The sequence below is a fragment of the Temnothorax curvispinosus genome, unplaced genomic scaffold (genome assembly GCF_003070985.1).
Source record: "Temnothorax curvispinosus isolate PA1 unplaced genomic scaffold, ASM307098v1 QBEX01010941.1, whole genome shotgun sequence".
Classification (NCBI taxonomy): Eukaryota; Metazoa; Arthropoda; class Insecta; order Hymenoptera; family Formicidae; genus Temnothorax; species Temnothorax curvispinosus.
This window is the reverse complement of record NW_020220721.1, coordinates 135,662-161,092: the sequence shown is the minus strand read 5'-3', so window position 1 is coordinate 161,092 and position 25,431 is coordinate 135,662. Positions and strand designations below refer to the sequence as shown.

General features: G+C 29.4%; 3 protein-coding genes across 4 annotated transcripts in view; 1 reads left to right on the top strand and 2 right to left on the bottom strand.

The window, feature by feature from the left end:
- LOC112460980 (dynein heavy chain 1, axonemal-like) overlaps positions 1 to 25,431 on the bottom strand; it is a 78,852-nt gene that overhangs the window by 36,613 nt on the left and 16,808 nt on the right. The window lies entirely within an intron of this gene.
- Positions 637 to 24,314, top strand: LOC112460966 (pyrokinin-1 receptor-like). 2 transcript variants are annotated; one of them, XM_025025940.1, is made up of 5 exons: positions 637 to 1,664; positions 19,166 to 19,367; positions 19,789 to 19,897; positions 20,655 to 20,876; positions 23,385 to 24,314. In XM_025025940.1, the coding sequence occupies exons 1-5, from the start codon at positions 795 to 797 to the stop codon at positions 23,398 to 23,400; spliced, it is 1,419 nt and encodes a 472-aa protein (XP_024881708.1). In that variant the 5' UTR covers positions 637 to 794; the 3' UTR covers positions 23,401 to 24,314. The 2 variants fall into 2 exon arrangements, with proteins under 2 accessions (XP_024881708.1, XP_024881707.1); XM_025025939.1 differs by lacking the exon at positions 23,385 to 24,314 and adding an exon at positions 20,964 to 21,596.
- On the bottom strand, positions 12,759 to 14,697 carry LOC112460965 (cytochrome P450 9e2-like). Its single transcript, XM_025025938.1, has one exon. It carries the CDS (start codon positions 14,434 to 14,436, stop codon positions 12,883 to 12,885), a length of 1,554 nt encoding a protein of 517 aa, XP_024881706.1. The 5' UTR covers positions 14,437 to 14,697; the 3' UTR covers positions 12,759 to 12,882.

Here is a 25,431-nt window from a genome sequence, read left to right as displayed (position 1 = left end):
ATGGTGTGGTCTGAAACTAAGAACGTACAAAATGTACAAAATGAATAACATTTTATAAAACGAAGGAACGATCTGGGCGCTGTTTACCGTGCCTGATTTTTAATTAGGTCTGCTCCTTTTTTACTCGTTGGATATTTTATATCAAACTTAATTATAAATTTTTTTGAACATTTATTGAATAAATATGTACGAAACTTCGATGCGAATTAAACGTCTAATTCTCAGTCTGAGTTTTTCTAGAATATTATAATCTATTACTTGTATTAATTGCCTGTAAATTTAGAGAAACTTTATCAATCTTTTGTTACTCATCGCTAACTGATTTTCGCAGTGTGACATTGGAGAAAGCACAGAGAATTTCTGTCGAACAATTTATTATGATGTTCATCACGCATGATTCGAATACTTAACGTAATTCTGCGTAGGACACTGTCGTTCATGTTCAACGACTATACTATCTATGACTTTGACAAGTCCCCATCAAATGCGTAGGTACACGCGTCCTTATCAACGTGAGCTATGCGTTCCGGGAAAGAACTGGGAATTCCAGTTGGATCATCATTTCGCCTGTTGCACTCTCGATTCCAGCATTCCGTACTTCGTGACCCATACTGGCCTGATCAACGATGTCGCACTAACGAATCTGGAGAATAAACAATAATACTGCAACGTGCAATTTTCGCTGATGCACTTTGTGCATCGTGACCGATTTTGCGGATTGAACAGTTTCTTGAAGCAACAAGCATCGAGGAAAGATTGTCTCGGTCAATATAATCTCACAATCGAGAGCAATCATGTTCGCGTTTCAAAAACTGTCGAGTAACACTCTGGGATGTCGCCATATACCGGCGACGATCGGCGGCCTGTCGCGATTTCGAAGATCGACGGCCTGGTCGAACGTAACGTACTACGATCATCAAAATCACAGCCTCGAAACGATTTTCGAGATAGAAGAGGAATCGGACAGCTTCTGCAACTCGCTCTACTTCCTTCTAGATTTTTGCCATATTTACTACATACCGTCTATCATCTTGTTGGGCTTGGTGGGCAACCTGTTGTCGTGCGTGGTTTTCCTCAAGACGCATCTGAAGCTACGTAGCTCCAGTTACTATTTGGCGGCGTTGGCCACCACCGATTTTAGTTTCCTCATGTCCCTGCTTCTCGTGTGGCTTAACAGTACAATCGGATGGAAAGTCTTTAACAATAACGGCTGGTGCGAAACTCTGGTGTACGTCAGCGCAGTTTGCAGTTCGCTCAGCGTTTGGCTAATTGTCGCCTTCACCGTGGAGAGATTCATCGCCGTACAGTATCCGCTGCACCGACCGCACATGTGCACCGTGGCGCGTGCAAAGACGATCATCCTAGTGCTAACAATTCTCGCCTTGGTTAGCCATTCGTACGCCTTCGTCACCGCCGGGGTAGTGAAGAACCAGGGCGGCGACGAGGTGTGCGAACTAAAGATCGAGTACCTGGAGACCATGCAGATTATTAGCATTATCGATAGTATAGCGAGTCTGATCGTGCCGCTCGTACTCATCATCGTGATGAACACCATGATTATGAGGAATCTCCTAAAGTTTAACAGGCGATTCAATCAGGAGCCCGGTTACACTGCAAATTGTCCCAACAGGGAGAAATCTGATATCAATCTCAATCAAATCCCGGTAAGTTTCCTCCCCTAAATTGTATTTTGATGTTGCTCATGCATGCAACTAATCTGTATGCTATTGGAGATGTGGGTTGTCTTTATGCCGCTTTTCTTATTACATAAAGAGATTTTATTTTATATTACGTTATTTTGTTGTGAATTCATGTTGTATATTATAATATTGTAGCTCTGTATCGTAAAAAATTTTAATCCGTCGGACACATTAATTAAAATATTTGCTTTTCTTATATGTATAATATATATATTTCTATGTTAGAAAATTATATGTCGAAAAATAAATTGTATATACTGATTTTTCCCTCAAATCTGTACAATATTTACATAAATTAAATTTTTAAAATAAATTTTTTAAATGTTAATAGACTATAAAGAGAAAAAATATAAAGAGAACAGAAATTAATTAATTTTTAGATTGAAAGATAACTTGAGGAAGATTATATGCGTAATAATTTTGCTTTATTAAAAAATATCTAATAAATATTAAAACAATAATTATGTACGAATACAGAAAACGGGCAAACTAAGAACCAGGCGCGGTAAATAATGCGCAAAAGTTGTATTTTTATTTCTATTTTACATATCTTCCAACCTTGACTGCGCGCCGACTAAATTTGTCAGACTTGAAACACAGTTCCGGTTGGAGTAGTAAAATCCCCTCTCCCCCTACACTTAATTAAATCGATTCGACTTAATTTTTTATTCTGTTTAGTCGGCGCGCAATCAAGGTTGGAAGATATGCAAAATAGAAATAAAAATAAAACTTTTGCGCATTATTTACCGCGCCTGGTTTTTAGTTAGCCCGTTTTCTATATTCGTGCGAATTTCCATTGGAATTTATATTTCGAATAATAATTATGTATATTGACATTTAAAGTTTAGCAAAACGCGCTTCGGGATGTGTTATATAATGTTTTCTTTGCTTTAAAGCTTTTATCCACTTGAGTAATGCTCACATGTCCGTATATATACGCATATATCTTTCACTTAACTGATACCGTTAAGTGTTTGTCCGTGCACGATTTATTATGACACAATTCACATCTACAACATTATATATAATATATATACACACATACATTGAATTAGTTTACAAAATAATTGAATAATATATAATTATTGTGTTCTCATCATAATTTTGGAAAATTTAACGTGTGACATTACTAAAATAGAAAAAATTTTGCGTGACTTGCACATTGTCAGAAAATATTAAGATATATGCAGATGTTATTTTTTATTATATCTTTTCCCTGGATTACTGTTGAAGATGTGAGGCCTTGAAATTCGGGATATAGCACTCGCGGTATCAGTCAAGAAGAGTGTTTCTTCCCACACACATGTGTTGTCATAAATCTCGATGAGTAAACATTGAAATATTGGGTTCCCCGCGATCGACCGCATGTATGCTGTTCGTATGAGTAGAGCATCAAGGCAAGCATATGTAATCCGAAACATCAACAGATCTGGAAATAGTTTACCTGTTTATGCGATTCCTTAAAGGCGTACGTACTGCTACTATATAGAAAAAGTAAAAAACATGTAAAGAACATGTTCACACAAATCGGTTTACAATAAAAATAAACAGGATCCGCCTTGGCTGATAATGAGGAGAAATATCATATCAATCACTCTATTATAGAATTGATAAATATGATATAGAATGTATATAATGCAAAAATAAAACTATATAATAAAATCATCGCATATCTCTTTAAAGGGAGTGGATAGACATTTAAATATCATGGTGTCAATGCCCTTTAATTCATCAAACGTGAGATTTTTTGTTATTAGGATTCGATATATTGTCGCCCCGATAAAAAGTGTGTCGACAACCATATGCTATCAGAGAAACGTGCCACCTCCGAATGCGGTTTGTCGACTATTTTGGACCGACGTATAAATACTCCCCACAGCTTACATAACCAACCGCCACCATTCATCTTTACGGATCGACGTGCGCGTGCATTGCCGCTTCCTGCTGCTCGCTGTTTATAATCGCGACTTGGTATATGTTATCGACATATCGTGAATCGCGTGGAATCTGCTTTTTGCACGGCTATTGATACCGCTATCAGTGGGTGTATAGAGAGGCGTAAACGATTGCGCGACGTATATATCTCGGGATATCGCATCTACAAATTAGAAGTTATAATCGACGCGAGAGAAACATATTCATAAAATATATTTTGAGAAATATTTATCCAAAGATAGGTTTGAGAGATATCCAGAATTTTTCTTTGCATGAGTAAAAATATGCGTGATGAAAAATATTTACCTACTACAAAAAAAATATGTTTCTTATAAAAAATATTTATATTTATGCCTCAATGTTGATTCAATCGTCGTATTCTTTTAAAATAATTTTGGAATATTCTTTCACTTTGATTATATGTAAGTTAAACTTTATAGTATGATATATAATTAAAGCTAAGATAAGTATGTTCGTGCTTTTGACTTTACATTCTGATTTTAATACTCTGCTATTAATACCATCTGTATATTTAAATTGAATTAAAGTCTGTTGTAGCAAATATACATTACATCTGTACGCGTTGTTCCATTGTTTGAATTTATCCAGAAACATCAAGAAATGAAAGCTATTTCATGTATAAAAGTTCAAAAATGATAATTAGAAACATTTTTTCCTGTAATTTAATTTTAACATAAACATTTGCATTTTTGTTCATGTTAAATGTAAAACATAGCTTGGAATTCTCGGTATGTTTAAAGAATAACAACACTCAGCTCCTCATTCGACTCATTTTAGCATACATAATTTCTGAATTTTTACTGTTAAAACAACAAACAGAGAAAAGTAGATGTGTTATTGAAGAATTTATGTGTACCATTCATTACTATTTTTCAAGCGCGTTTTGTGTACATATGATACGAAAGAAGTGGATATGGAATTATATATTATGTAATAAATAAATACGTATATAATTCAGATTCAAAACATAAATTTCGTTGCAAAAGACACTGCAAAATTATTTTGTAAGAATCTGTTTCATCCTTAGATTGTTTTTAAAACATAAAGAAATTTCCATTTGATTCCGCATATATTGATAGTCATTTATATACATTTTTGTTTAACAGATTTTCTTTTAAAGGAAAAGGAAGAATATAAGAAATATCTTGAAACATTTAATACTAACTTTTATTGCGGAACTTAGGAACTTAACGATTAGGGAATTAGAGATTCTCCGTTGCTGCTAATAAACACGTGCGAATATCGATTTCCATGTTTTGATGTTTACCTGTACGTTTCAGGTACTCAATCACATTATGAATTTCTCGACGCAATCCAGAAGATATTGAAACTATCATCTTTCATAAGATAAGGATTGAATTCTAAGTCATTTGTCACTTCGAATAAAAGTAAATAAGTTTTAAAGTCACCATTTTCTACCGGAAATTAATATTAGAAGCGGGATAAAGTTCATTTTACAGTGCGCACAGTTTTAAGGAGATAAAACGTCGTTTTATCGAGTTAGACGAGTAAAAGATTATGATGGCAATGCATACTTATTTAAAAAATGTAACATGCAAATTAATTATTGACTATATGAAAACATTAATTTTTAATTTGATTATAAGATCGATTTATATGTTTTATACGGATACTTGTTTGTAAATTTATATATTTGGAAATAAATTTATGATATTGTTTGACTATATCGTTTTGAGTAAAGATATTTTTACATTTTTATCTTATTTTTCATGTAAGTGATTGAAAATTTTTCTTATCTTATATACCCTTCGGTGTGTTCTTATTTGTGCGTTTTTATTAAAATAAAATATGACATTTTATTTATTTTAATAGAGATAAAAATCGGTTTCTTAACAATTTAATTTTTTATATTTTATGTACGCAATTTGTAAATATTAAAAAATAAATTCAATTGGCGATCTGCGTGTGTGCAATAAAAAATAATGACAAGATGGAAAAATTTTACATAATTCTATGGCCTAGTTTTAATAGAACTAATGACATATTTTGTGTTGTGTTTAAGTATATTATTTTTCTGATCAAGAGACACGATAGTGTTTCGCGCCAAGTACACGCGATACGAGACTGCACCGTGACTTTTTTACGTAAATTTTACAAAAATCATATTTGGTATGTAACATAAATTTGTACTAAGTTTGATTTAGAAAAACACAAGCAAAAAATAATTTTGTTTGTTTGTATAATACTATTTTGAGTATTTAGTTTGTATTATGCAATTTATGTTTTTCAAATTATTCTGCTTATAAGTATTTTATATTAAATTATTACATCTCTGCTTAAAAATAAAAGTTTGATTTATCTTATCTATCAAAGAAAAAAAGCACATTAATGTAAGAAAAATCAATATCAAAGACGATAAGAATATTGATCTGTAAATCGAAGAATCATCAACGAAAGAAAAGAGAAGCGATCTAAGTCGACCAAACCGAATGATCGCATTGTGATTGGCTGCATAATTATATTTTGATACAGTTTACTATTATATGCTGTTATCATTACGAACGTTTGCTTTATACAAGCAAATGTTAATGTATATTTAACATAACAACTACGAAATACGATTGATCTTGGACGTAAAATTTAATATCGTGTTGTGAATCGCGAATGCTGCGAAATGCGATACGGAGTTCAGATGCAACAATATAATAATTATTTCGTGTTTAATCTCATTTGCATTTGCATGTTACTACAGAGTTCCCATTCTTGTGTTTGTTTTAAGTGTTTGCTTATTCATAACTCCATAATCTGTAAGATTACGTGTTCTACATTATGAAACGGAATGTTAAATATCGAGCAAGATGATAAAATATAGTAGAATATGCGCATAATATTCTTCGTATCTCTAATACTTACACGCAATAAGAAAGAAAATGTTCTGGGGAAATGTCTAAACAAATCACTATTTGCAACGTTGCAAGAAAATAAATTACAGATATTTAGATGCTAAACATTATTAAGAAAGCTTTCGTCAGCAAACTTGTATTTTTTATCGAGCGAAATACTGATCGTAATTATCATATTAATCGTAGTACTGCTGTTTATTATCTATTAATTGCTGCTGTTATATTATCGCAATAACAAGAATTGAAAATATAAAGATGTAATGACGCAAACGCTACATATTAATTTGATTTCTAGGAAAGTTCGATTTTCTCGGTATATTAAAATGTAATCAGGTTTATATCTCTTAGGTGATATTTATTGAAAGATAGAAATTAGAATTAGATACTGAAACGTTTTGCTTTCTAATGCTTTCAGTACTTACATGCTTTTATTAGTTCTTATTTTTTATATTTTTTTATTTTAATAATACTATAGTGCATAAAACAATTTAATTTGAAACACTGATGTTAGGATAATTTTACGCAGAAATATTGTAAAATTTAAAAGACGCGTAATGACCCGTAAGAATAAAATTGAAGAGAGAATGAGAATAATTTACATATTTCATATTCTTTTTTATCTGTGCTCTTCCGAGTGGGTCTTATATTTTTTGAGAAATTGAAAGCAGGATTGGATACATTTTAACAGATATGGACTTTCAACATTGCCTTTTCAATATTTCTCTTTTGACAAAGGATTGAAGAAAAGAGCCCAGTCTGCTTCGAGCGGAACCATCGTATTATTTATATCCTGGTATTCGGGACAAAATTCCGGCGATTGCCCTCTTTTCATGTACAATGCCATACATATACTTTGCCATGTACAATAAATTCAATCGTTGAATATATCAACAATATTTCGGAATACAAACATTCGAATATTCTCTTTATATATTTATTTAATATATATAATGTTTATTATATTATTACTATTATTTAAATTAATAATGATTAAAAATAATATATTTTTGATCGAATGAAAAAATTTATTTATTTCTAATAAATTAACAACCGTGGAAAAGTGAGATCAAGGAATATCAATAAAATAATATTTTTGCTGATTTTATTGATGAATAAAATCAATACTCGTAATAAAATAATATGAGATTGTATCATACATTATTCATTCAATATATTTTGCTAACTTAATATTTATTTGCATATTCCAAGCCGATCAATGAACTTTTTATATTCTTTATCAATCGTATTTTAAAAATATCTTAGATTTGAAATAAAGTCGATTGCCACCCGTTTCTTACAATTTTTTTTCTTAGTTTCAATTTAGCCGCAGATTGATTTTGTACGTAAAGCTTTTAAACTTATTGCCAGTTTTGCAAATATTTATTAACTTCAAGATTAATTTACTGACTATGTTTATCTTTCTCCTAATCTTAGTTCTAGAGCCAAAAAAGATTAATTCAACTTAGTTTAACAAAGGTTTAACCGACATTTGTAAAACAAAATAGACTTTTAATGATCAGACTATCAGTAACAACAGACCTTCAAAAGAATTACTTAAAAACTTAAACTATATGTACATACATCGCACATAATTATTTGCAGATTAGAATTATTTGTTGTATCTTTTTCAGCATAATAGCACAACCTCATATAATATAATAGAATGCATACAGTCAGACTAATTGGTATATAATATCTTATTTCTCAATATGTATAATCGATGAAGCATTGAATCTACATATATACTGACTATTTCTGCATTTTATATTCAGCCATCCATCCTGCTTAAAAGAAAAAAGATGTAAATTAAAAAAAAAATTTATTTGTAATATCTTGAGATTGTGAATACATTTTTGGTCATTAATCAATTGCAAGTTTATTTATAATGAAATGACGATAAATCTGTAAGCATCTAATAAATAATACAATAAAGGTAAAAAATTACTATAATATTATATGTATTAATGTATACGATACATAGGAATTATTTAAAAAAATTAGAATTATTTAAAAAAAAAGTTTAATCTTTTTCTTAACGAAAAATACTACACATACTAATCATACGACAAAAAATCTGTTTTGTATGTACAATATATATAATATTTTGATCAATTTTTTTAATAAATAAAAATTATCTTATGGTAAATATATCTCAGATTTATAATAATTGCAGTGGTATAATTTTAACATAATTAACATGATATTATACAAGATATAACATTTACTCCTATAATATTATTTTATAAAATGAAAGAATTATATTTTATTATATTTTATATATCTTATAAAATCTTTCTTATAATTGAATATTTATTTACGGAATAACATTTAATTCAAAAGTAAAGTTACATTGTCCACTATTGTGTTCTTTGTGACATGAAACGGTTTCGAGTGTTGTGATTTGAATGTGTTCGATTTGCGTCAACCACAACATGATTATTCCAAGTGTCGATAATTTAATTTTACACCAATAGTGATACAACTGTGAGAATATTACGCGTTTCTGTTTAGTGTATAATTATTAACGGCATAGATCATATGACACATAATTTGCATATATAACCATTTTATATTTATATAAAATTATTTTAATATTATTGGATAAGATTTTTTCTAGATAAAAATTTTGCAACTAAATAAATAACTAATTTTTTGTAACAAATGCTTGATAAAAGATCAACATTTAGTTTTTATACAATTTTTAATTTTTAATACAATATGTTTGATTGTGAAAAACTAATATCTTAAATCGTCTCAGAAAAAAAATATATTTTCTTATAAATTTGTACAATTTACTTTGTCTTTACAAATTAAACTAAACATATGTTTAATAAATTATTTATACAATATTGTTAATTAAAAAATTTTTAGAAAATTTAAACTTTCTGCAAATAAATAACTTTAAAACACTTTTGTATCATATACCTAGCGTATCCTATCACATACCTGTATCCTATGATACGAACTAGGCGAATTGTTTGCATAATGATAATAAGATCACAAGATTTAAAAAGTCAATTAAACTTTCTGGACTCTTATAATGGTATCGATAAGATCAAAACTATCGCAAAGTATAAATCATTTCAGAAGAATCTTACTTCAAAACATGATTGTGTCAAAATATTTAATATTAAAATATTAAGAGATGCAAAAATTAAAGTTTTGTTGTGAAAAAGCCTGTATTAAATTTTGATTAAATAAAAGAACCAATTTCTTTACTATTAGATTTTTTTTTCGTTTATAATAGATTTAATATTTGCATAATTATTAATATTTGCATACTATTAGATGATTAATTCAAGTGTTGGATATAGACATGATTAATCCAAGCGATCGCATATATACAAAAATAAAGAAATACATAATTTTATATAACTCTTTTATATGTATATCTTCCACGTAACATTTAAAATTTAATTTAATATATTATATAAATTATTTATATTTATATTTAACATTTCAATTTGTTGTTAAATTTAAATTTTAATATTATAAATTTAAATTTTAATATTATAAATTAAAGTATTTAAATTTACAAGGCTAGTTAAATCCGCTGTTATTGAATGCACAGATAAAAGGTATGATAGTTTATTGAATATTTTATTTATATGATAATTTATCGTATAACGATATTCATAAAAGACATGAAATGCATTCCTATTTGTGAAAATAAATGGACGTTGTACATCAAACATGTCTTCTTTTAGACTATGCATTTTGCATGGATATATAATGCATCAGAATAGAATTTATTACCGCTGTGCTTTACTGACTGCTCGAAATTTCCGTACAAAGCATTTGTATGAGAGGCGATGTATCTCTACATGATATTATTTATTAATAAAAGATGAGATATTATAATAATTAAATAATGTGTGATACTGAGTGAGAATAATTTTCTTTATAAATATAGTGATACTCGATAGATGCTGCGTATAATCATTTATACAAATAACAAAATTAATAATAAATTCCGTATAATATACATGATTTAAGACATTTTAAGACGATCTATTACAAAATGTTTCTTGAAGAAAAAAACTGATTATAATAATTAATTTAATAATCATATTAGATGGCCCGTTAACTTCAAAATGTCACCTGAATATAAATAAAAATTTGATATGAAAATTATTGCATCTAATATCAAAACGATTAACGCTACAGTATACTTATACTCTTTATGAAAATATTTACAGTGAATAAAATAAATGTAAAATTTTCATCAATTACTTTTTTCCATGCTTTTAATTTTTGACACATTCTCTCTCTCTCTCTCTCTCTTTCTTTCTTTCTTTTTCTTTTTTACCTCAAATATTTAAATAGAGGCTATTAAATGTGACGAAAAAAGTAATTTAAAAGATCAACTTTACATATAATTTATATTTAAAGTGAACTTTATAAATTAAGAACATAATTTATTTACATTTTCACAGCTTTATGTTCATTTAATAAGCATTTTCGCGTAATAATATTCTTATATTTCCCCGCTTGTCATTTCAATCAAAAAACATCATGAAAATTCTAATCAGATTCAAATTTTAGTCAGATTGGAGATCGCGAATGATTTTTATATTCGATTGATAAATTAATATCAGTTACGTAACACAAAGATATACAAGATTATTAATTCTACTATGAATAAATCTAGTAAATGTATTAATACCATTAATTTTATTAGTTCTCTATTCTTTTATCTAAAAGCTTAGATCGTTTACACGATCAATAAACGATAGCTTATCGTTCTGATATGTTATCTAAAAATGTGCAAGATATAAAAATTGCTTCTCTACTCTGTATCGATTAATTCTACTTCAAGTGCGCAGATGTAAAAGTCATAAAATTGCATCAGAGTTTGATAGTCTTTTAATAAGTTGTGCTATCTTACTGTTTTAAGATTATTATTATTGACACATGAAGTTTATCATTTACAAATTGAGTTGGGTTAAAGACTAACTAAAAATACATGTATCTCACTTCAACAACATCATTGTTGTATATTTTTGAACAGAATAAGGAAATATTTATGTCTAATATTATAAGATTATTCAAACATAATAAAATTAAAACAGAGTTAAATAAGAAAAAGTATTGAAGATTTTTCTAATAACATATTAATAATATTTCTTGGCTTGTACTTCGTTAACTAATGTATTTGATTTATAAACATATTGAGTAGATTAATATTATATTGTATTGCATGTACAGAATTGATTTTTATATTCAATTGCAAGGTATAAAAAAACGATCAAGTCAAGAAATGATCACTTTTTTTAAATAAAAAACTATAATTTTTCTATTTGTGTTTTAATAAGAGTTTAGTTAAATAATATAAAACGGCCAGAGTTTAGTTATTTGCAAAAAATTTATTCGGTCTGGCCAGACAAGAACAAACCTTTATTATAGGTCAATTAACAATTTTATTGCTGTGTTAATGATAATGATAAGTAAACATTCTACTGTCCTAAAATATATGAATTTAATGATCTCGTGTATATATCAATTTTTTTGTACGCGTATAACATTATAATCAATTTTGATCTTAATTTTTTCTCACGCACGCGTGCGCGTGCACACACACATACACACACAATTACATTATTACATTTATTATATTGAAAAGAATAAAAACCTGATTTACAAGATTTTGTATTAGAAAAAGATTGATTTTGTTATACTTCATTAAACTTATAACTAAAAACATACATATGCAGTATTAAAAAATATAAAAACATTAAAAGAAGAGTAATTTTCTTTTTCTATATTTATATAATTTTTATTTGTTTTTTTGACTTTATTTCTTTTATAGATTGTCGAAGCAATATCGTACAATTTTATCAATATAATGATTTAAAATCTCGTCTCGAATTGTAATTGAAAATTATGATTTTTCTTTAAAATATTTTAAAGAAAAATTTACATTTTTTCCCTATAAAGCTATCATTTTATATTTATCACAAAAATTAGATTTAATTAAAAATATTGCCACTCTTTTCAAATACTTTATACATAACCATTTGTGAAGTTATGCAATAAGTTGAATAATAAGCTATTCATAATATTTTTTTCATTATCACTAAGTTACTTGATTTATGTATAAACAAAGACCATGAAAGATATTGTATATCTATATTAATAATATTACAATTGCTGTGTTGGATAAGAACATACTAAATATTGAAAAATTTTTACCTAATTTTTTTAAAGTCACGATACGTATTTTAAAAAAATAATTTGCTGAAAATTTTAAATTATTTTATATATACATATAATTGAGGAAAAGTGGATTCTTGCTACAATTTGAAAGAGCAACTTTATATAAGTATATAATTCCATGCTTGATGAATTGTAAATATGCTTCATCACTGTCCCTCAATTCCATGTCCGTTCGATAATTGTGTAACAGGAGTTTTCGATTGTCTCGCTCGCAATTTCAACCAAAAGCCAACGTCTGGCATCATGACAAATGATTTCTTTGTAAATACAATAGGATTTCTGGTTTTAACATCGGGTTCGATATCGCAACGCCAAAGCAGATAAAACATCATAATTTTTGCTTCCATTAGGGCGAATCTATTACCTATGCAGACTCTGGGTCCGACACCAAATGGTATATAGACCGAATTGTCCACCTGATCGTTAAGGAATCTTTCTGGATCAAATTTGTTTGGCTGTGGATAATACTGTGGATCGCGATGCAGAGAGAAAGCTGGGAACCATATGTTTTCTCCAGGCTTTATTATGACTGGTTCGCCGTCTGAAGTCGCTGGTGGCAATTCGGTTTCTTTGACACATTTTCTGTCTACGAAAGATGCTATCGGATATATTCTGAGAGTCTCGTTTACCACGGCGTCTAAGTACTTCATTCGATTGATGGCCTCGTAGGTAGGTTTACCGTTGGTCTGTCTGACAACATCATCAATTTCTTCCCTTAATTTTCTCTGAACATCGGGATTGACAGCGACTTCATGAACTATAAAACTCATGGTTGATGAGGTACTATCGAATCCGCCGAGAAAGAAAACGAATGCCTGGGCGGTCATTTCGTCAATGTCGAACTTAGGTCCGCTACCTTTGTTCCTGGTCTCCATCATCAACTGAATCATGTCCGGACGAAAAATTCCCTGCTCGTCTCTGGTCTTAACAGTGGTGGAAAGGATATTTTTGAAAAAATTCTCTATCTTTGGGCCAAACATTCTGAGCTTGAGGAGTTTTGCAAGTGGCGTGAAGTTTCTATGCATGAAGAACTTGAAGGACATCCAGTTGTCAAAAGTCATTGCTTTCTTGGCAAGCAAGATGAACTCGTTGTTCGGATGCTTAAAAGAATCCACGCTGATGCCGAAGGCACACGTGGCCACTGTATCGTTGGCGAATCTGCCCAGTAATTCTTTCATATCATATGTCTTGCCGGTTTTCCCGGATTCCGTTGCCACAAAATCGACGAAGTTCTCGACGCACTGAGTCATAAGTTCGAACATCATCTTCATCTTGCTGGACGTGAAACTAGGGCTAAGAAGCTTTCGCATCTCGCGCCAGTGATCCCCTTTCAGGCCAAACAGATTTCTAGCGGCTATCGGATCAAGAGTTTCGTTCACGAAGTTGTTATGATCACAGAAGTTGTCGAACTGCTTGATGGCAATCGTGGCAATCAGATCTGGATCACGGATGACGTAGACTGGAGTCATAAAATCGTAGAGGCCGAAGTATTTTGCATTCGAGAAAAGATTGTATAGCTTTTGTATATGCTCCATATGGGCTATACGTTGAAAAAAGAAAGGTGCCATGTTGCCGAACAGTGGAATCGGTCGCACATGCGGGACCTTCCGTCGCTCGAAGTAAGTTAACTTGCTTAGAACAAAATAATATAAGCAAATACTCGCTGCCAGAATAGTCAGAAGCAAAGTAGATGGCTCCATTGCGAATCTCCAAATTAGTTATACGAGAAGAAAACTTTCCTGATTAAGTTCTAATTGTCTGGCAGTTTCGGATTGAAACGCTTTCCACGCTTAGTCGTTAATGTTAATGGCACCAGAAGAAGAAGCACAAATTACATTATCGTACTAGCTTCGTTAATTGTCGTTAGAACTTCTGTCTAATCGGAAACGGTTAACTCGATAGATCTGGCGATGTAAGATGCACGCACCACGCGTGAGATTTTATGACTGGCTACTGCACGTATGCCACGATGAAATTATATAACGTTGAGTGAGTGCGCAGATATATGAATGTCATAAAGTCACTTGACTTTGACTATCTTCTTGAAATGATGGTGCACTTTTTCGCAAACATATTCTTATCAATATACGAAGCTCGTTTTTTCAAATAAGCTGGGTTAGAGGTCAATTGGCTTTCTATTTTATCAATATCATTGCCCAACAAACTTCTAATAAGACAATAGAGAGAATACGATATGTTCTACTAATAATTTATAATTGTTATTGCCTATTTTTACTTGATTCAATATATAAATAATAAAAGCACAATATTCTTTATCATATTATGTTTTGTATCTTTTTCAATTTATCGTAACTGATAAATGAAAAAACACTAATCCAACAAGTATAAATAACATTTAATAATTGTTATTTTTATCACAAATTATAAATTTACTTCTTAGTTTTGACTACACGTATTCTTATAATGATAATGTCACAAAATTTTAAAAGTAATATATCTAGAAATAAAGCCAAAATACATTAATTCTTTTAACAATGTGACATATAATATAAACATGCAGTCTTCTTTTCTAGTTATAAAAGTCTACAATTTTTATCAATTTTTATAGATTTATTATTTACTCTTTAATATACAAATTACTAAGCATAATTATAAATATTTCTTATTTATTATTTCAGAGCTCATCTGTTCATGGAAATTGTTTTGTCAGGCTTTTCTTTATCGCGCGCTTTATCGCTTTGTAATATACAGAAAAAAGATAGATCACTCTAAAAAAACACGCTTTAATAAATCAGATTTGAATTAAAAATAAGGACGTTGAGTGCAAAAATTCTTCTAAGTAAAAATTTGAGGACGATGATACTATTATTGACTTACTACGTCTTTCATGAATTCACTTTTATTGGCGTGTTAAAACTTGTTCTCTTGAGTAAGTGAGTTGCGAGAATTAAGTGAATTGAAGGTTAATCGATGATGTATGGATTTTTTATTTACGATGTATAAGGCGTCAACAATAAACCATAATAGAATGAAATAGCAGATAATTTTTTTTATAAAAATAGAAAAAAGTGTAAAATAATTTTTGATTAATCAATTGCGTAATTTTTGAGAAAAATTCGAATTCTTAGATATCTATATATTTTATATAGATATCTTTAAATATATTTACATAATTATGTATTTATTCATTGAAAAAAATTAATAGAGATAAAAAGATTCATGAAATAAATATTTATAGAATTATTTTGATTACAAATCGGAGTGAGTTTCGAGTTCTATAGGATATTATATAATTGGAATATATGGCTAAAATTCTAATAAAATTGACATGGTAGTTTTCCACAACGAACGTTTGATACATCGATATAATGTAATAAAATTTTAACTTTTGTATTTGCTGATATAAAATTTCAAGCTATGAATGAGAATAATTTCAATGTTATCGAAGCTTTTGAGAATTATTCAATAGTTATTCTGACAAGAAAATTGATGAAGATTGAAGGTGAATGGAAGTTCGCAATTAAGGACACAGCATTCTATCAACTGAATGTGATAATGATGAAAATGATGATTTGAAAAATGGATAGACACACTTTATATGTGTACTACTATGATTGGCACCCCAAGGATTCCTCTAAATAATCCGGTTAACACTTTGTACGAATGCGGGATATCAATAAATTGTTGGATCTTTTCACTTATATTAACTGAATGAATGGCCTATTCTTCTTATACATATATCAATTCTGTCAAATATATATTTTCTTGTAAATAATATTATTTATTATCATTGTCTATTTATTAAGTATATAATAAAACATTTCAAAATACATAAATAAAGTTGTCGAAATTGTTCATGTTATTTTAATTTAAATTAAAATCGACTTAAACCAAACTATTATAAAAATCAAGTTTACGGATTAATTGTGGAATACATAGTCGCACAATATATTACAGTCGTTTTTTTTTTTAAATAAATATTCTATGAAATATTCTAATAAATATTCTATGAAATATTCGCAATAAATTCTTTACAGTTTTTTGAAAATAATTAAATCGCGTCAAATTAATGTTCCAACGATAGCTGTGTTTCAAGCCCGACAAATAATCGGCGCGCAGTTTTTACATTACTTCTGTAACTATTAATTTCTTTACTTGCGTACCACGTACCGTGCCTGACTCGTATCGCCGTTTATTAATTTGTTGATATTCTATGAAGATTTTGTATTTTATGAGCCAAAGTAAAATAATTTTATCATAATATATGTTTTGATGAGTTATATATTGAGTTGAAGTAAAAATCATCAGTGGTTTATTATAAATTAATTGGATAAACGTGAAAAAAAATATCCCTTCTTTACTGCGTAACTTACAAGAGAATGCATGTTTATGAAGCACGTTTTAAAAGGCGCACTAGGTGCGTTTTATGCAAAAATTCTACATGCATGTAGTTTAGTCACTATGTATCGGTGAATGCATTACGCTGCACTTTCTGCATTGCTCGTTCATGTTTATTTCAGTTACTATCTCACATCTTATGGAGCTTGCGTCTGTGTATAATTCAAAGCATAGTATATGTTTATATAAAATTGTACTCCATATAAATATTGTTAGGATTTTAATGTAAAACAAAATGTGAATTTGTATGTGTAATGTAGTGCAAGAAACTTAATTTAATTATTCGTTTCAGATAAGTATAAAATCCTAAACTTCTGTAACATTTTTGGACAAAATAGACTAGAGTCGGAGATTATATGGTGTTTTATTGAAAAGCTGATATAATTTCAAAATTTTTCTTTTAACGCTATTTATGTAAAAAAATATAAAAAGTTGTCTTTATCCTAATTTTGCACAATCTGCAATTTTTTACAGTATTATTAATACATATGTGTTCTTTTATGAAAAGATTGCTGTTAACAAAACATTCACATTTTTTTTACGTCAAATATTAATTGGAAGTACTTTATTACTTTTAGGAACATGTAAAACAGGTAGTATTAGATTTAAACATGTAATATAAATACATATTAACATTGCTCATGAGCAAAATATATTAACAAATACTAAGTGTATATTTGTCACAATGTATTGTATAATTATATCATGACTGGCATATCTGAAGAAGATGATGTATTGAAAAGAATGAAAAGACATTATCATTCATATTCAAATGTTTGTGACAACTGATAACTAAGTGTATATCCGTGAGTACATTTATTAGAATTTGCATACGTTATTAGAATTTTCTGTAAACATCTCACATAACTCTTTATAAGCCTCTATAAGTTGAAAAATCTATAATGCAAATTCCATATAAAATTTATATTTTTTGATTAAATTATATTTTATTTGCATTAAATTGAAATTATATTAACTCGAATAAGATACAAGCCGTTTTCGGTTTAAGCTTAGATCTTAGGCAGCTCAATATTAATTTTTCGTACTTATGTATTATTTATTATAATACATATACATATATATATTCCAACTTATTACTGCGCGCCGATCAGAGTCGGAGTTGAAACACAGCTATCATTGGAACATTAAAAACCCTTCCCTCCCCGGAATTAAATCGACGCAATTTAATTATCTAAACTGTAAAGAATTTATTGCGAAAAATATTACCTCAGCCAGGATTCGAATCTGGAACTTTCCTCATTCCGTGAAGGGTGTCGTACCAATTCGACCACTGAGGGATGTGGTAAAATATTTATCGCAATAACCGGTTAATAATAGTTTGAAATGTTTTTTTCAGGCGACGTGAAATAAATAATAAGAGAAAACGAGACAAATCTACGACACCCTTCACGGAATGAGGGAAGTTCCAGGTTTGAATCCTGGCTGAGGTAATATTTTTCGCAATAAATTCTTTGCAGTTTTTAGAATCGCGTCGATTTAATTCCGGGGAGGGAAGGGTTTTTAATGTTCCAACGATAGCTGTGTTTCAAGTCCGACTGTAATTGGCGCGCAGTAAAAAGTTGGAATATACATATGTATATGTATCAATACATATATACGGAAAATTAATATTGAGCTGCCTAAGATCTAAGCTTAGACCGAAAACGGCTTGTATCTTATTCGATTGTGTATCATATAGCGGTCTTGTTTTCTCTTATTATGAAATTATATTTTTACGCTATAACAAATTTGCAACATACAAGTAAGGTTTATACATATACGAAATATATTAAATATATACAAAAATATTTGTATTAATTAATAATGCAATAAATAAAATTGAATATTTCATAGATGTGCTATTTTGTGACGCTTCAAGTTTATCACGCATGTCGCTGTTTCTGAAAATTATGCGACAAATTTTGTCTCAAACACAAAAACAATTCCAAAGTAATATCCTCGTGGCCAACGTTCATGCGTGAACGAATCAGCTGCGTAGCGAATAAAGCGAAGGTTGACAGGTTTTATAGATATCAGTGAAGTGAAGGCAGTACTTTACAAAAATTTCAGAGTGCCAATAGCAGCAATAACGGCGGCGGTGGAAATATAAACCTGGTTTCGCTCGTGGGCACGAATGGAACGCGAAGACCACCCTCCCAGCAATCATCGTTTCACTCGTCCAAGAACCATTCCCGGCATCAACCTACATCTGCTCCGCCGTCGACACCGCGGAACGTCTGTCAGATAACCGAAATAGAAGCTCCGTGTATACGTAAGTTAAGTCTATTGCGACATGAGATTCGAGCCTCTCTTACAAATCTCTCACATAGTATATCGTATAAGATAAGAATCGCGCGCTCTCGCGATAAGAAATTATAATCGTTGTCAATATTTTCTTTACGGAATTAAAAATGGATTCTTTCACAAAGCGGTTTTCTCCTGGAAACATTATCTTTTGCACGATTTTTATAACTGCGGTCTGGCATTATTAAAATCATAAACTGCGTGACTTAATAAAAGTTTCAAATGTTACACAATAATAAAAAATAGAAGGTTGTATCTCATAAAGCTTTTAAGTTTTCTATTTAAAATTAAAAAGACACATTTTCATCAAGCTATAAAATAAGCTTCTTATTCTTTTATGTCTCTGAGTAGATGCAAAAGCTACATAGAATCTGTTTTTCACTTCGCAGACGTTAGGTCATCTTGTCGGAATCTCGGATCGACCAGATTCAATCAGGAGAGCATCACTAAAATGCTCGTGCTTATTAGCACAGTCTTTATATTGCTTAATCTACCAAGGTGAGCATCTTCGTTATATTATATATATTTCCATTTTTTACGCTTTTCCTATTTGTTTTTCCACTTTGTGTTTCGGACTTCTAACTGTAAATTTCATGTGCTTGTGATATTTGCTAAATTGAATCTTCTTTTATAGCTTATAAACACATACAAATAATTATAAATTTATGTAATCGGATTAGATTACACATTGTTTCTTTAATACATGTTGTAGGTTTAATTGTCCTCCGCGCCGCGCGAAAATATTTTCAATATTATCATGGAAACATTATATATAGACTGTTGCATTACTCGAATAATTTACACTCGAGTAATATAGTTTATATGTTTAATGATAGGAATATATACATACATTTGAGCTTTTAGTTTAATTTATTTAAACAAATTTATATAATTTATAGTAGAATTTCATTGTGTCATTTATTATTTAATATTTACTATATCAAAGTAATAATGTGAGAAAATAAAGTTTTAGAGATGATGTTCTGCGTGTAAATATATTTATGCCTTTTTATAAAATTAAAATTTTTTTATCAAGTTTGAAGGAAAAGTGAATCTTGTCACAATATATACATATATATGTATATTCTTTCATAATAAGCAGTAAAAATCTACGATTTTTTTTTTCAAAGAAGATAAATTGTGAAATAGATGTAAATTGCAGTTTACAGTGGAAATGACATAGTTAATATTTCTTGGTGAAATCGAATTTGCACGGAAATTGCATTATACAAGTCGAGTTCTCGCTCTGTTTCAGCTACGTGATTCGTCTATGTGTGTTCTTCTTCGCCTTGGCAAAGAAGAATACACCGGAGACACTCTGGTGTCTTCAGCAGTTCTTCATGCTGCTCTATTATACAAACTTCAGCATCAATTTCCTCCTATACGCAATGTGCGGAATCACGTTCCGTCGATGTTTGGAGCAGATACTGCGCAGGATCCTAAAGAGTATGACTCGGTATCACTGCAGTCCACAAAGGTACATATGTATAGCTTGCATCTCGTTCTTTTTAAAGATCCGACAGAGATCAAATTAAATCGTTGGTTAATGGTGACCATGCATTAGGGAATCGGTAAGCCCGTGAAACATCAGCGCTTCTTGGCCGATGATTCTCCCCTATCGGTGTCTGGTTTCAACCGAGGTTTTAACCCAAATCGTCGAGGCTTTTGTGGGCGTAAATCCAAGGATAAATTCCAGATGATCCTGTTTGCCTGAATCGCCTCGAAAGAGCACACTATTTCGCCAGACCTGTTTTACGCATCTGTGACTTTAAGTTCGACGTCGACGACTATAGACGGCAGATTTAACAAAATATATATGTCAGAAAATAAGAAAACGTTGTTGTAAAACTTGGAACGATATAATACTGGACTGACGTAGAGGATTCACGAATCTTGCATGTAGTTGTATGATCTATCGGAGTATTGTTGTCGTTTTTTCGCCATGCCGATTGGTTCTCTCTCTGCGCTTACTTCATGTCATGGCATATTTTGACAGTTGTGTGGTTAATAGTACGGTTAATAGTGTAATAATAACAGTGAAATATTAAAGATAAATAGCGCGCGCGTAGCGCGCGTCTGTGATGTCTAGTAATGTAAATTCACAGTTTCTGTATGTGAATAACAGATTCGGTGAGATATAACGTTTACCAAAATTTATTTCCATTTATGTTTGTAACATAAAAGTTCAAAAATATAAGAAGATAGCAAAATTGCTTTGAAATATTTATAAATATAATATCAAGGTTTTAATTTTATTAGATTTAAAAAAATTTTTTTATAATTAATAAACACACTGCGATATGTAAAAAAAAAAAAAACAGATAAATTTGAGTCTCATTCTTGAATTTCATTATAATTGCATTTGCAGCCTCTGATTATCGCATCAGAAACGATCGATGTTCTGTTTTCACGTCATGTACTTTCTACTTGAAAGAAAAGAAGGATACATGTATATATATGTATATAGGGTAAGTCGAGAGAATTTAAGATGTCACAGTTAAGAAATATTATAGAAATATGAACAAGTTAATAGTCCAACCATTTCGAAATTTTTGCAAAATGATACTTAAGCTTTCATGTATAGCAGTGCTGAAAATAGCCACCTTAAAAGATATCATGTGTGAAAAGTGTTGTAATTTGATTATATGTTTATCCCTGCAAAACCCTATGCCTGGGTAAGATGCCTGTAATGGAGGAAGATGCAAGTACTGTGACAGACATGTAGCACTCAATAAATGATGTGTAATACATTTACAAAAACATAGATTTTTTTTTAACACTGAACTGTTTAACCATTAACAATTAGTAAACACAATTTCAGAAAAATTTTTGTTTTAGACATTCATTTATCGAATATATTGTAACATTCACGATATTTAAAATCTAATATAAAAATACAAAAATTATACGTCAGTATTTGTGTATAAATAAGCTTGCATGTATTATATGAACAATCTCACGTCAACGATTAGAAAATATTACTATCTAGGGGAAATGAAAGAAATATTAACAATGTGGCATCTTCGACCTACTGGCATCTTTACTCTGACTTACCCTATATATACATATATGTTCCATATATGTATAAATATATATATATATATATATATATATATATATATAGAGAGAGAGAGAGAAAGAGAGAGAGAGAGAGAATGAAATATTCATATATTCATGAAACCAGTTCTACGTGAATATATGAATTATTAATATATTATAATAAGAGAATTATCACTGATAATCAAGGAATATGGCAATTATTTTCAAATTATGGGACCTAATTTAAAGATAATCGTAGAATTCATCATTAAAATTTTTTATCTTTTCAAGAAGTAAAAAAAATAATATAGGATAATTTATTTTTGCAATACAGGTAGTGAATAAATGTTCAAGTATTAGTACATTTCTTCACTGAATTAAATTGATTTTGTTATTTTTTAATACAATCCTATATAATTATATCTGCCTACTGGAAATTTCTAAGTGGTAATCGAAGTAAATAAAAGAGTAAAAGATGATTTTGGAAGTTTTCTATTTAGTCTCATTTAAAATGACAAACTAAAATTTCAGTGACGACAAAGTAATATTTAATTTTTGTTTAATACAGACATTAACAGAAAGCCAGCATTTATTTTAGACAAATTATAAATTAAAAGTTTGAAAATCAATGCTTTCCGAAAGTGCTACTTTAAAAAGTAGTACTCTAATAAACTGGGGAGGATTTTGATATTTTTTCGAATGTTTTATAAAAAAAATCTATACGATGAAATTTAACACATTAAATTAATTTACTATAAGAATAATTAAGTAATTAAAGAGAAACAAAAAAAAATATCAAAAACGCTGCCAGAAACACTGATACTTTTTGCCAAGAGAAAAACCATCGAACATAAGTTGCGCATGTGTATTGGTATGTAACTCAGACGTAAAAGAAATCGAGTTATCACGTCTCTTTCACATAGATTTTATTTTTTTGCGCAATTAGGACAGAGATCGATTGACTAGAAGCTCGTCTGGGGAAATCACTGGGAAAAAAATTTTCGGTATTTCACCCGTAACGTATAGAAGAGGATATTCTTTTGGGACCATGCAATTCCACTTAAAATGCTGGATAAACCAGTTTTCCGTGAGTTTTCTTTTACGGATTTGTGCCTAATGCAATATTAACGAACAGAGTACTATTAAGCCAGAAATCTGCTTTGCACATAACATATATTTATTACATGTAAAATATAAAACTATTTGCTTTACGTATAATAAAATCTATTTGTTTATATCAAATAATCTGTACTTGTTATCAATATACGACTGTTAATAATAATCCGTTCTTAAGTATTTTTATAAACTTCCTAAAAAATTTATATGACAATCGTTTATATAAGGTAGTTTCGTTACTTTTTATCACGTGTGTGAAGAGAAATATTAAAATATTTTAATACTTTTGATTTCTCAGTTTTTCTTCACACATACACACACACATTTATAGAAAAGCAAAGGGAGCATATCAAAGAAAGATACATGTTTAATGATTCTTGAATAGACGGATACTGATAAAAAGTATTATAATCGCTTATTTAAATTAATACATATACAAAATTTCATTTTCTTAATAACACATTTTTTATTGCTATACAGTCGAGTGAAAGCCTTGTCATGGAAACTTGCTATTATAATACTTTTCAATGGTTGCGCCGATACACGTGTCTGGCAAATACTTTATGCGTTCTTTTTACGCACATAAAGGCGTACACGTGTCGTTTCTTGAAAAATGTAACAGAATGGTATGGATAATATGCAGATTTCTTTCACATTATTTATAAACTAAAGTCACAAATATATGTAGTTATGAAATACTATACAAATTAATTAATTCGATTGTTCAACTCCGTTAAAAATCTGTTTTATACATCAAATATTTTATGCATTTTTTTAATAAATAAATTATATAGTATAATTTATATATTATACATATCACGAAACTGCTAATCAATTTTATTATCTCTTGTGATATTTGAAAACATTTTTTATAATTTGATAATTATTTACGTTTATGACGTATATTGCGTTAGACTGCAAAAATCTATTGAAAGACATTCTAAAAGTCAATGTGGATAAATCAATTGTAACATTACATCATCGCCGTCAAGAAAATGACTTTAAAAGTCACTAAATATCAAACCACAGACCAGCAAATGCCACAGTCTAATGTATATTAATATTCTGTATATCATTAAATGATTATATATCGAATAATTTATAACGGGATATGTAACGTGTAAATATAAACAAATATTCTATAAATTTCTGTATCGTTTTTATAAAAATATATCGACCGTGCTCCTGCTTCATATTTGTTACTTATAGAGCGTATGTATTTTAAAAATAAGAATAGAATTTAATTAAGATAATATAGAGTGAAAAATCCATTAAGTACAATATATATATATATCTATGTATACACACGATATATGGTAAACGTGTTCTGCATTCCTGTATATAGCATACTGTATAAGTTTTGAAGAAAAAAATACTTATTAAAACATACATGTATATATGTATGTATTTGTATGTGTGTTGCGTGTGTATGTAATTTTAAAGAGTACCAACTAAAGTTGATAAGTGGAATCTCATTAATTCCTATGCATTTTATTATTATATGTGATTATGTCAGCGAAAATAATTATATTATCCGTTTAAGTATACTGTTTTGTTTACTTAACTTTATTAAAAAGTTGAAGCGCTGTAAATAATAATTATTCCTGTATAGTAAATGTTTAAGTATACCATCTTTAAGTATTTATACCTTGGATTTATAATCGACATACTTATCTATTGAAATCTTTTTGAATTAGCTTTGTGATTCTAAACTTACTTACACATGGTTTCTTTATGTTAATCTAAACAAATATGGCAAATTTAAGTGAGTGTTGGATCAACTATTTAACATTTACGTATATATATATAATAAATATTTTATACTATATATTATATATTTATGTGTATATTATTCTTTTAATGATATGTTATTTATT

Bases quoted from the DNA above. Each gene is read 5' to 3' on its own strand.
- LOC112460966 (XM_025025939.1), top strand. From the start codon at position 795: ATGTTCGCGTTTCAAAAACTGTCGAGTAACACTCTGGGATGTCGCCAT. The intron at 1,665-19,165 runs GTAAGTTTCCTC...CAAAAATTTCAG, and splicing joins TCAATCTCAATCAAATCCCG to AGTGCCAATAGCAGCAATAA. The intron at 19,368-19,788 runs GTAAGTTAAGTC...TTCACTTCGCAG, and splicing joins AATAGAAGCTCCGTGTATAC to ACGTTAGGTCATCTTGTCGG.
- LOC112460965 (XM_025025938.1), bottom strand. From the start codon at position 14,436: ATGGAGCCATCTACTTTGCTTCTGACTATTCTGGCAGCGAGTATTTGC.